General features: G+C 50.2%; 1 protein-coding gene across 1 annotated transcript in view; it reads right to left on the reverse strand.

The window, feature by feature from the left end:
* Window positions 1–242: 242 nt before the first annotated feature.
* Window positions 243–12660, reverse strand: part of TOGARAM1 (TOG array regulator of axonemal microtubules 1) — a 33089-nt gene continuing 20671 nt past the window's right edge. Inside the window, exons 15-22 of the mRNA XM_088058078.1 lie at window positions 10066–10224; window positions 8855–8981; window positions 8593–8711; window positions 5027–5216; window positions 3777–3996; window positions 3413–3499; window positions 1113–1362; window positions 243–533 (exon numbers count right to left, since the gene is read on the reverse strand). Coding sequence (XP_087914204.1) covers window positions 1130–1362; window positions 3413–3499; window positions 3777–3996; window positions 5027–5216; window positions 8593–8711; window positions 8855–8981; window positions 10066–10224 — 1135 coding nt within the window. The 3' untranslated portion in view covers window positions 243–533; window positions 1113–1129. The remainder of the gene's footprint in view (window positions 534–1112; window positions 1363–3412; window positions 3500–3776; window positions 3997–5026; window positions 5217–8592; window positions 8712–8854; window positions 8982–10065; window positions 10225–12660) is intronic.

Below are 12660 nucleotides of genomic sequence, written 5' to 3' on the forward strand. Positions count from 1 at the left end.
CCTCCAGGTCCCCTTTACAGTGAGGGGCCCAGAGCTGATCCCAGGACTGGAGGTGCCTCAGCACTGCCAGCACAGGAGGACAGTCACTGCCCTGCTCCTGCTGCCACACCATTCCAGGCACCTTTGTCCTCTTGCCCACCTTGGTATACCCGGGCTCACGTTCAGCTGCTGTCCCCAGGTTCCTTCAAGCAGAGCAGCTCTCGAGCCACTCCTCCCCACCCTTTTGCAGAAATACATCCCTGTACAGAAATAAATCCCTTTATTTATATATCCCATTGTGTCCCATGTCCAGTGTGTCCAGAGCCTCCAGCTGGGGAAGGAGAAGGGTCAGAGCTCATTCTCCTCACTGCCAAGCTCTGAGACAACAAATACTGCACCACTGCCTGTGGGGGTATAAAAATACATGTTTTTCACAAATAGCACTGCATCACTGTGTCCGGGATCCTCTTCCACTTTTCCACGTAAAGCACATTGCTGATGTGACCGTGTGGTTCTTCATGAGCAATCCAGGGACACGTCCTGGGCTGGAGCCTCTGAAGGGAAGCACAGATGGTTTGGAGCTGTTCCTCCACGGCCATGGGGGTGACAATGAGGGGAGCCAGCCCCACACTGCCCAGCACAGCTCTCCCAGCCCAGCCCAGCTCCCCAGGCTCTCCCAGTTCAGTTCAGCTCCCCAGGCTCTCCCAGTTCAGCTCCCCAGGCTCTCCCAGTTCAGCTCCCCAGGCTCTCCCAGTTCAGCTCCCCAGGCTCTCCCAGCCCAGCCCAGCTCCCCAGGCTCTCCCAGCCCAGCCCAGCTCCCCAGGCTCTCCCAGTTCAGCTCCCCAGGCTCTCCCAGCCCAGCCCAGCTCCCCAGGCTCTCCCAGTTCAGCTCCCCAGGCTCTCCCAGTTCAGCTCCCCAGGCTCTCCCAGCCCAGCCCAGCTCCCCAGGCTCTCCCAGTTCAGCTCCCCAGGCTCTCCCAGTTCAGCTCCCCAGGCTCTCCCAGCCCAGCTCCCCAGGCTGGCCCGGCCCCGCCCGGCTCCGGGGTCTCTCCCACAGCTCCCTCAGGCACCGCGGGCCAGCGCGGGCGCTGTTCCCGTCCGTGTGCCCGGCTCAGGCGGCGCTGGAGCTTCACCTGCAGGAGCGGCGATTTTACATCTCCAAAAGCTCCTCCAGGCTCTTGCCGATGTGCGGGGGCTGGGCCGCGGCGTGGGCGAGCAGGCCGGGGCCCATCTGTGCCCACAGGGCCCGGGCCAGGCTGGCCGCGGCCGTGCGGGGCCCGGGCACGGAGCCGCCGCTGGCCGGGCCCAGCAGGTGCCACAGCACGGGCAGCACCTTCTGCTCCACAGCACAGGGCTTCCGTGGGTACAGCTCCGGCACCAGCTCTGAAATATATCCATTAACATATCCATTAAAATTACACTTTAGATGGGATCCCAGCTTTGACAGGGGTACAGATCCAGCACCAGCTCTGCCATAAAATATTCATTTAAATTATAGTTTAGATGGGATCCCAGCTTTGACAGGGGTACAGCTCCGGCACCAGCTCTGCAATAAAATATTCATTTAAATTACAGTTTAGATGGGATCCCCAGCTTTGACAGGGGTACAGCTCCAGCACCAGCTCTGCCATAAAATATTAATTTAAATTACAGTTTAGATGGGATCCCCAGCTTTGACAGGGGTACAGCTCCGGCACCAGCTCTGCAAGGCAGCAAACCAAGCATCAGGATAAAATCTTAATTTAAATTACAATTTAGATTGGATCCCCAGCTTTGAGAGGGGTACAGCTCTGCATCAAACAAGCAAGCAAGCAAGATAAAATATTAATTTCAGGATAAAATATTAACTTCAATTACAATTTCCATGTGATTCCCACCTTTGAGAGGGATTTAAAAGCACTTAAATCATCTCCTCAAACTGCTGCTGTACACGAGTTTGTTGTTGCAACATCAGCTCCCATAAAAAATACCAGATTTTCCCACAACCACTCCTTTTATCCTCTCCCAGGAGTTTACACAGTAGCACCAGTGCTGCTGATAATTACACTTTTCCATCAAGCTAAAAAAACTAAAATAAATAAAGGGGGTTTTAGGCCTTTTTTTTTTTTTTCATTTAGGATTCTCATAAGGACCTTTATTTCTCACAGGGTAAGATCTGGTATTTCCAATTTCCCCTCTATCTCACAAATAAGCAGTAAATATTTAAGAAAAAAAGCAGCCTTATACTGTCAATGTAGAATCATAGAATGATGGAATATCCTGAGCTGGGAGGGACCCACAAGGATCACGAGTCCAGCTCCTGGGCCTGCACACACACATATAAAATACGTATAAAAAATAAAGATGTGTGTTTATAGGATGAAATATTTTCCCTACTTGGACAATTAAAGCACAGAATCATTTTGGTTGGAATAGATCCTCAAGCATGAATTCGGTGTTTCATTAGCAGATGTTTCCCTCTCTGCCAGAACAGCCTCCTCTGATATATAATACAAACCACTCCAAAAATCCTAGCAAGAGAGGGTCTGTTTAAAGGCTGTTTAACACCCTCAGAAAGCATAAATTTAGGGATATTTCAAGAACAGCCTGTCCATTGTGTTAGTGAGTTCCATTTCACACAGAACTGCTCTGAAAGTGAGCCAAGGAAATATTTGGTTCAAGCATACTTCCCGTAAAGGCATTTTTTAAACTTAAAACATGGAAATTCAGCCTTTCTCAAGGAATTCCTGGCTGGGAGGATGGGGAGGGGCTGGGATGGAATTGCCAGAGCAGCTGTGGCTGCCCCTGGATCCCTGGCAGTGCCCAAGGCCAGGCTGGACATTGGGGCTGGAGCAGCCTGGGACAGTGGGAGGGTGGGATGGGATGGGTTGGGATGGGATGGGATGGGATGGGATGGGATGGGATGGGATGGGATGGGATGGGATGGGATGGGATGGGATGGGATGGGATGGGAACCATGGGATGGGATGGGATGGGATGGGATGGGATGGGTTGGGATGGGATGGGATGATACTTAAGGTCCCTTCCAACCCAAACCAGTCTGGATTCCTGGCAAGAGCATGAGGGAATGAGCACTGGGAAAGGGAATACAATGCATGTTAAAATTACTGTATGCTTGAGCTGTTTGTAAATGTTAATCCTTAACGTATTTAAATATATGAGGTATTTAACTGTAAATTAAATCCTTAATATATTTATAAATATTTATAAATTCCAGGTATTTATAGATGTTTCATCTGATTGTAAAACACTAATGCAAATGCTAATACTAATCCTTTGTTTTGTCAGCAATAGCTCCATTAAAGAGCTGAAATGTGACAAGTGCTGCACAGCCTCCTGAGACAGAAGGGAAGGTACAGAGCCACCTTGCAATGAGTTTCCCTAATTAAGGGAACCCAAGCAAGCAAACAAGCAAAGGAGAACAGCACCTTACCAGCCAGCTTTTCTGTCAGGTCCTGCTTTGCTTTTCCACTCAGGAACTGGGCTTTTGTGCAGAATGGCTGCAGCAGCAGGGAGGTGTCTAAAGGCAAAGAGCAAAACATGTTAAATTCTTAAATGGGAAATTAAAATATCTGGAAATAAACCCAATACGGGAAAAGGTAAATAAGAAAATACTATGGAAAAATAACCAAAGCACTACTGGGCAATACCAAGGTGATTTGTGTGGTGAGAATAAACCCATGATTTTTTACACAGTGTAGCAACTCTATGAAACTCTTGGAAAGAGTAACACTTTCAATTTACAACATAATCACAACAATTAAAACTGTTTCAAATTAAGAGAGTAAATTGCTTGCCTAAGTGTTGACATAGGGCCTGGACAACGTTTGTGGCAGCTGCATAAATCCCTGGATTTTTGGAGTTGAGGTTGTTGTCCACTATGGCAGGAATTAACATGTTGATCACAGGTGATAAATTGTCTTTGAGCAGTGGAATCATCTTGTGCATGGTCTCCAAAGCTGCCTGGTTCACTTTGCTGTTGGAGTCATGTAAGCGAGGCTTGAAAGCGTCAAAGATCTGGAAAAGCATCCAAAAGCACTCATGGAATTGGGAATCAATAGCTGAGGTGCAAAGCTCATCACCTGCTTTATTGTCACACTGTCATTGTCCACCTCTGCAAATGATGGCTCTGCTGTCTCCAGGGGTTGGGAACAGATGTTGTGTGAGGTCCCTTCCAAACCCAAACACTCTGGGATTCTGAGGTTCTGGGATGTGCAAATACCTGGGATCACGTTTAGAGCAAGCAACACTTGCTGTTTGAATCCTGTGCATTAATGTGACCTGAAGCCCTGCAGTGCGAGGGACTCCAGGCACAGGAACTCTCACTGGCACTCAGATTTCCTGCCAGCCAGTAATTTTAGGGAAACATGGCTCTGTTCACTACAGGGAATGTCAGAAAGGTTTCATATATATATATATATATATATATATATATATATTTAATTTACAGCTGCTGGATGTTTCTTTCTCCTACAGAAGCCCCTTTCCTATTGGACATTGAGCTTTAGCACAATAAATTTAACACAATACTTTCCTTACCTTCTCCCACACAAAAACTTGTAACTCTACTTCAGAGACAGTTTTACAGTTCTTCATTAATCCTTTCTGCTTTTTTCACAACTATTCCATATTTTGATATTTACCCAAGAATGGAATGAGTAACAGCACACAAGATTCCAGAAATCATGGAATCGCAGGCTGGTTTGGATGGGAAGGGATGTTAAAGCCCATCCCATTCCACCCCTGCCATGGCAGGGACACCTTCCACTATCCCAGGGTGCTCCAAGCCCTGTCCAACCTGGCCTTGGACACTTCCAGGGCTGGGACAGACACAGCTTCTCAGTAGTTCAAAAGCACCCTGAGTGAAAAATTCCACATTTTTCCTCCTGTTCCCTTTCTTTCCTCCCTTAGTGGCTGACACAGACCCCCCTGCTCCTCAGTGCTCTCTATCAAACATCCTTATTCCAAAAAGGACCCAAGACTTTTCTCAGAAAACTTCCTGTCAGGATCCAAAGCCCTTTGAATCGCAGCCTTCTCCCGGAGTTACCCTGACGACGTTGGCGAGCACCAGGGCTGGGCTGCTCTCCGTGTCCAGCAGCAGCCGCCGGACGCCGCTGATGCGCTCCCGGAAATCTTTGGCGTTCAGTAACCCCACAATGTCCCTGACATACTCCTCACTCTCCAGGGCACTGCGAGGAGCTGCTCTCCTTGGGGCTTCCTGGGCCTCCGTGCCGTCCCTGGGGGAAAGGGAAATGTTATTCCATCAGCTGGAACAGGAGGCTCATCCCGCACATTCTCTTCCCATCTGAGTGCAAGTATCAGAAGTAAACACAAGGTTTCACCTTAAATGTGGTGAATTAAAAATAAATCATCTAATAGTAACTGTTGTTCACAAAGTCTTGTGTCCACTCTGCTCCAAATGCAGCTGGTTTTGTGACCAGGAACAATTGGGGACTTCCCTTACATCAATGGGTCACAACCCCCCCAAAACTTACTTTAGGTTAATTCTTTATTCCCAGAGTACTCTAAAGACTGACCCCAGACCAGCTGTTACCTCAGCAACACTCCATGCTGAGGTGAAAACCCAGCAGCTCTTCCTAGAATATTTAGAAACAAATTTCCTGTGGCACCTGATCTCATTAGAGTCATGGAGAGAATTATAAAACCTGTGGAATCACCTCTCTGTCCAGGTAAGCATTTCCAGACCATCCAGGCAGTCATTACCTCACTCCTAATTCCTGAACACAAGGCTTGGATGGGGAATGGAATAAACAATCAAAATGTATCAGTAAATGTAGAATCAGTTATTATTTAGGACCGTGGAGGGTGTGTTAAAGAAATCTGGTCCTGAAGAGACACTGCAGTCACAGCCCTCTGAACTCTTGGATGCAGTTTTTGGCTTGCTTGAAATTTGGGAGTGCTTCTTTTTCAGTTCATTGAATCACAAACCATGGAATGGTTTGGGTTAAAGGGACCTCAAATCCCACCCAGTGCCCCCCCTGCCGTGGCAGGGACAGCTCCCACTGTCCCAGGCTGCTCCAGCCCCAGGGTCCAGCCTGGCCTTGGGCACTGCCAGGGATCCAGGGACAGCCAGAGCCTGTGCCAGGGCCTGCCCCCTCCCAGAAAGGATACAGGGCAGTGTCCTGGGGTGATCCATAGTGCTCCTGTATCCCAGATCTATCTCAGCCAGGCACCCTGTGTGTGTGGGGGGGGTGTTTGTGAAATCCCCTCACCCGGGCTCTTTGAGGGATTTCTCTGTGTGGCGTTGGCTTTGTGGGCTGGTCTTTGTTCCACCAAAGATGCTTTTTCCCTTTCTGGGTTCTCTTTTCACTTTTGTTTTTCCCCTCACCTTGGAGGGACCGCAGTGAGAGGGTTTGAGCTGCCTTAAGGATGAACTCTGCTGTCTGCAGCTGAGGAATCCCAGCAGGAGCAGATCCCTGTGGGCAGCAGCAGCCAGGGAGGGACAGCCCCGCGTGGCCCCAGCGCTGGAGCTTGGCTGTGGGCAGGAGGCTGACCCTGGATGAGCTGTCAGGCCTTTGGCTGCTGCTGGAACTGCTCCACGAGGCTCCTGCCTTCCCAAGGAGGGTCTGACACCAGCTCATCCCTTTGTCCCAAAGCCTGAGGCCATCCCTGATAGCAATGGCTATTTCTCCAGCATTTTGGGTCTCTTCTTTTCCTGGTGAGTTCATTAAATTTAGCACTTTGCTATTTAGCAGTTATTTACATTTCCCCCCCTGCCTGTTGGCTGTTTGTTAATAAACTGTTATTTTTTCACTTACACCTACTCCTATCTCATTCCTTCTTGGCAGAAAGGGATTGATTGGAAAGAGGGGGAGTTCAGAGTGCCCACCTCCTTAACCAGTGACACTGCTGAGGAGGCCCCAGCACAGAACCAGCTAGCAGAGGGTGGGACGTGACACTCCTCACTGGTGGAACCAGCAGGAAATCCATGGGAAGCTGCTGAAGGACAAGGCTGGAAGCCTCCAGCTGGCTCTGGACATCCCTGAGAGAGGCAAGTGGCCAGCACACTCCCTCTGCACTGGGGGATGGTGACAAACGCTCCGTGGGAGTTGGTGGAAAGGTGGGAAAAGGGCAATTGGAAGCACAGAGGGAAACTGATCTTGCTGGAGAATGGGAAAACATCACTGGCCAGGTAGGGAGGCTGAGAGTGAGGTCCATCCTGTGCCTGAGTCTAGTCTAGGCTAGTGAGGAGCATCACAGCAAACAGCTGGAGCAGGCTGCAGGAGTGAAGTGTCCCGGGAAGATCTGGGCTGCAGACAAGGGAGTTATTTCCAGCTTGGTGGGCCGTGGGGCCTCACGTCACTGGGGAAGAGACACCACCTCTAAGTGAGCATGAGCCCAAGGGGTGGCCTTAACCATGGACACTGTATCCCAGCTAATCCATGACTGGATCCATGAAATGTGAGCTGCTGTCGAGGCCAAATGCTGGTCTGGGGTCTCACAATAACCATGGGAAGCCCTGTGGTGCACACGAGGGCACGGCAGGAAAGGCTGGATGAATCCTGCCTCGAGCAAAGCCAGACCCATCCCTGGGGCTGTCTCTGCTCTGGGGCCTGCCTGCACCTGCTGGGTGATGCACAAATGTGTTGTGAACCTCAGGGGGATCGGAGCTGGGGTGAGAACAGCCTGCAATGTTGGAATGCCTGGGTACCCCTGGCTGCTGAATGTCACTGCCACTGCGTGATTTAACTACCATGGGCTGCTCCAGTCCTACCAGTCACACACCCAGTGAACTACTGGGATATCCTGGATGGGCAGTGACCACTGAAATAACTGTACTTGTATGTAGTTATACATAGAATGTATAGATATGTGTGTTTCAAGTGCAAATGTACTCATCTGGGCATCCATCAGATGATATGGAATAACAGCTGGAATGTCCTGGGGTAATCCATAAGGTTATTCTGTTCATATCTATCTGAGCCCAAAAATTGCTATTGTATCTTCAAGACCTAAAAAAGGTCAATATAAAACCTATAAGAAGATAAAACAAAACTAAAAGTGGTCAGAGTATGATCTGAACCCTTCAGCACCCCAGTCAGAGTCTTACTAAACCCTTGGTGTCCACAGTTGTGTACGAATGAGTGATTTGTGCTGTGTCTCCAGCCAGGAATGGTTTTCCCATGAGTCTGAACAGCAGCATTTTGGATGATGCTGAGATGGATCCATTGGATCTACATTGCCCAGAGCAGCTGTGGCTGCCCCTGGATCCCTGGCAGTGCCCAAGGCCAGGCTGGACATTGGGGCTGGAGCAGCCTGGGACAGTGGGAGCTGTCCCTACATGGCAGGGGTGGCACTGGATGGGCTTTGAGGTCCTTCCAACCCAAACCATTCCATGGTTCTGTGATCCCAAACAGTGAATTCCAGGTGTTTTGTGTACTGTGTGTATTTCAGAGATGGTCAATAGACAAATTAACTTCAAAATGCACAAAGCCATTTTAATATAACCAGCCACTCTACTGAAGAGTTTCTCTGGAACAGGCCAAGTTGCCTTTTCCTTCAGGGCTGTTTAACTTTCCCAGCCCTGTGTGGCTGTTCCTGTGCTCCCTCCTTGGCCAGGTTCCTCACAGGATAAGCACTGGAGCTCATTACCTGTCTGGGATGATGGGAGCATCTCTGCAAGTAGAGGATGACCTCAAATGTCCAACATTTCCAGTCTGGGAACGCCTTCCTTTGGCTGAGGGTGTATCCAAGGGCATCTCCCCCAGGCCCTGCACAAAGGCACAGCACGAATTCATGGAATGAGGGAATCATAGGGAATTAATGTGGCTGCAGTACTGGAATTGTCTGCACCCAACAGCCCCCAGGACACCTCCATCTGCCCCAGGAGCTGCACAAGACCTTTCCCACACACCTTCTCTCGTAGAGTGCCAACAGTTTCCTTAATGTAAGGCAAATCCTTGGCTGGCACAAACTTCTCCAGGGTTTTATCCAAGTCAGGATGAGCCATCATGCTGAAGAGCATCCTCCGCCCGTAGTACCTGCAGGGAGAGCACCAGGACATCCAGAACAGGGACTGCCTTTGTCACTGGCCATTACAGGTGTGGCACTCCAAAATGGAAAGGTGCAGGGAGATTGTGTCCAGGGAAAGGAAGGGAGCTGGGAAGGGGCTGGAGAATTGCTGAGGGAGCTGGGAAGGGGCTGGAGAATCCCTGAGGGAGCTGGGAAGGGGCTGGAGAATTGCTGAGGGAGCTGGGAAGGGGCTGGAGAATTGCTGAGGGAGCTGGGAAGGGGCTGGAGAATTGCTGAGGGAGCTGGGAAGGGGCTGAGCCTGGAGCAAAGGAGGCTCAGGGGGCCCTTGTGGCTCTGCACAAGTCCCTGGCAGGAGGGGACAGCCGGGGGGGTCGGGCTCTGCTGGCAGGGAACAGGGACAGGAGGAGAGGGAACGGCCTCAGGCTGGGCCAGGGGAGGCTCAGGGGGGACAGCAGCAGGAATTTCCCCATGGAAAGGGCGCTCAGGCCTTGGCAGGGGCTGCCCAGAGAGTTTTGCAGTGCCCAGTCACTGTTATTTGAGGTCTTTTCCAAGCTCAATGGTTCCATAACTCTAAGATTGTTGTTGACATGAGTAACCAGACCCTTTCCCATCCTCCCTCAGAGGATGTGCTCAAGAGTCACTTTAATTAACTGATAAAATTAATGAGAACAGCCTTCACCTTCAGCTGGCTTTAACCAGGGCGGTCCAGCCTCCTCAGCCAGAGCCATGGATCAGATCCAAGTGTGGATCCCACAGCATTCCCTGTGTGGCTGCATCCTCTCCGTGCACAGCACGTCCTGTGAGCCCCTCTCCTCCTGCTCAGGCTGTGCCAGAGCTATCCAGGTGATTCCTGCCACAGGCACTATCCTAACAGTCCTGCCAGTGCTGGGATAACCACTGGACTCAAAGGTTTGTTGGAAGGGACCTGAAATCCCCTCCCCTCGCACCTCTGCCACGAGCAGGGACACCTTCCCCTGGCCCAGGGTGCTCCAGGCCTCATCCCACCCTTCCTGACAGCCAAGGTTTTTCCATCCTAAACGAGGCTGTGCTGCAGTGCAGAGCCCCAGGGGTGGCTCCTGCAGGAACACTCACCGTGTTTGCTGGGAGCTGTCCTGGGTGAACCTGGCGATGGCGGGGAGCAGCCGCTCGGCCGCGGGCCTGGCTCCCCCCAGGATGCGCTCGGGGCCCAGGCGCTGCACCGCGTCCCCCAGGTGCTGCGCCGTGCATCTCCTCACGGCTGAGTGCAGGTGGCTGGGGAGGGAAACGCACCTGAGGGACAGCTCCTGCAGGGGCTGCTCCCAGCATTCCTCCCCCCTGCCAAACAAACCCTGGAACCACGGCATCCTGAGTGCTTGGGCTGGAAGGGACCTCCGAGCCCATCCCTGCCACACCTTCCACTACAATTATTCTTGTTGGATACAGGCAGGGAGGTTTCAGAATTTCAGTTCTAGTTTTCCTTCAAATAATTTTGTTTTACAAAGCATATGACTGTTCTTTCAAAGAGCTCTACAAAAAAACAATCCCTGTGCTCAGAGACACATCCTGGGCACTCGATATCACTGTAAAATTGACTAAAGCAGTGTTCAGTAGACTTCTAAAGATCCTGCAGGAGTCTCATGATCCCTGCTTTGTACAAAATAAACACCTGTGCTGATGCAAAGGAGAGAACAGCCAGAATCAGCTCTCAAACCCGTGCAGCAAATGATCCTTTTATCTAAATCCTGCTGCCTCTGCTGCTCCCACTTGTGTTCAACAACAAAATCCTGCAAACTCTAATGTCCCCAATTTTATATTTGGATGAAAAATGCTACTTTGAGGATAATTTGTAACTCCTGCTGCACTTTCAAGGGGAAAACAAGAATTGTGAGGCTGAGACCTCACTCCACAAAGCTGCTCATGGCAATGGCTGGAAAACATTTGTGTGCACACAACACCTTTGAGTTAAACACAGTGCATACAGGTAAGAAACAGGGTTTTACAATTCCTGAAGTAAAATCACTCTCAGCTCTACCCCTGGAATCATGCTCTTGGATCATGGATCTATTCATAGAATCCCAGACTGGTTTGGGCTGGGAAGGGACCCTAAAGCTGACTTTGCTCCAACCCCTGCCATGGGCAGGGCCACCTCCCACTGGAATTATTCTTGTTGGTGAAGGCAAACCCAACTTTGGAGCTGGTGAATAATCAGAATTTCTGTCTAGTCAGGGCTGCCAGCATTAAAGTCATGATCATGGCAGCCTTGAAAGGAGCTGAGCAGAAACCAGGGACATTTTAAGAGGTCTCATGAATTATAAGTGACCCCATAATTGAAGGATTATGTTGGGGTGAATTTAAGCAACTCAGCCCAATTTAGAGAGAACATCCCCTGTGGAATTGCAGTTGTGTCAAACAACCCTTTTCACCTGGTACTGAGACACAAATTTCCCCTTTGAAGGGTAATTCCACATTCCTGGTCACAGCCTCTGGAGCTGCCCTGTGCTCCAGGAGCTTTCCTGCTGACATGGCCAGAGCTTCCTAAAGCCAGGCCTAGAAAGGCTGCACCTTTAGGCCATGTCCTTATGTGTTATCCATTAAAAACATCCTGTACTCCATGAGTTAGGAAATCTGAGCTGTGAACAGATTCATCTGTGCTCAAATGCTGTATTCAGCCTCCCAGCTCAGTTCTGATGCCTTAGGAATCACAAAACCTTTACAAACTGACAAAGTGGAGGGGGCAAATCCCAAGAGAAAACCCCTCAGCTGGTGGGTTTGAATCTGCCAGGCAAGGTGGGGATGTCTGACAGAGACAGTTCTGACCAGGAGGGCCAAGAAGAGAGAGCCCAAACAGGGCACTTCCCTTGCTGCTGAATGAAAACCACGGGCAGTTACTGCCTGCTGCTCCTAAATCCACAAAATCATGGCATCAGCCTGGTTTGGGCTGGGAGGGACCATGAATCCATGGGCAGGGACATCTTCCACTATCCCAGGTTGCTCCAAGCCCCATCCAGCCTGGCCTTGGACACTCCCAGGGATGGAGCATCCATCCCAAGTCAGTTTGAATCCCAGAAATTCATAAAGAACAGAAATCCCAAGGCTGATTTTTGCCTTTCAGTTTAAAGAGCAGGAAACTGCAGCAGAGCTGTCAGGAATCCATGTATCCCACAACAACCAGCTTCCCAGGAAACAAAAGACAACATTTTGAATCAAGACTAACTCTGAGGACTGGAGCCATGCAGGAAATCTGTGGGGAGATTGAGAATGGAGCACCTGGAATGTGCCACGAAGGGAAATGGAGCCTGGGAAACGTCACCAAGGGCTGGCAGAGAGGAGAGGAAGCACCCAGCTCAGATGTGGTGAGCAGTGAATGAGGATGGAAAAGGAAAACAGACTGAACAGGGCCAGGGAAAGAAGGGAATTAACTCCAGAAAAGAATGGCCACCAGCACTGAGAAGGAAATTAAAGTGCAGACACAAAGGCTCAGCCTAGAGAAGAGGAATCAAGCAAGATAGATGCAGCTAGAGAACTCTAAGTTATACATCAATTTTTGACATAGAGAGGTGCTGAAAACTGGCCAGGGCAGGAACTGACTGCAGAGCAAAGGAGGAAAAGAAAGAACATTATGTCAGCTTTACCAGGCAAAGCAGAACAGCAGCTCCCCAAGAATATACAGTAACAGCAAAAAATAAAATCACTCAAGTGGTGCAGAAC

Source organism: Pseudopodoces humilis, chromosome 7, assembly GCF_049639895.1.
Source record: "Pseudopodoces humilis isolate 2021_Gansu_Grassland_sample_001 chromosome 7, ASM4963989v1, whole genome shotgun sequence".
NCBI classification, from domain to species: Eukaryota; Metazoa; Chordata; class Aves; order Passeriformes; family Paridae; genus Pseudopodoces; species Pseudopodoces humilis.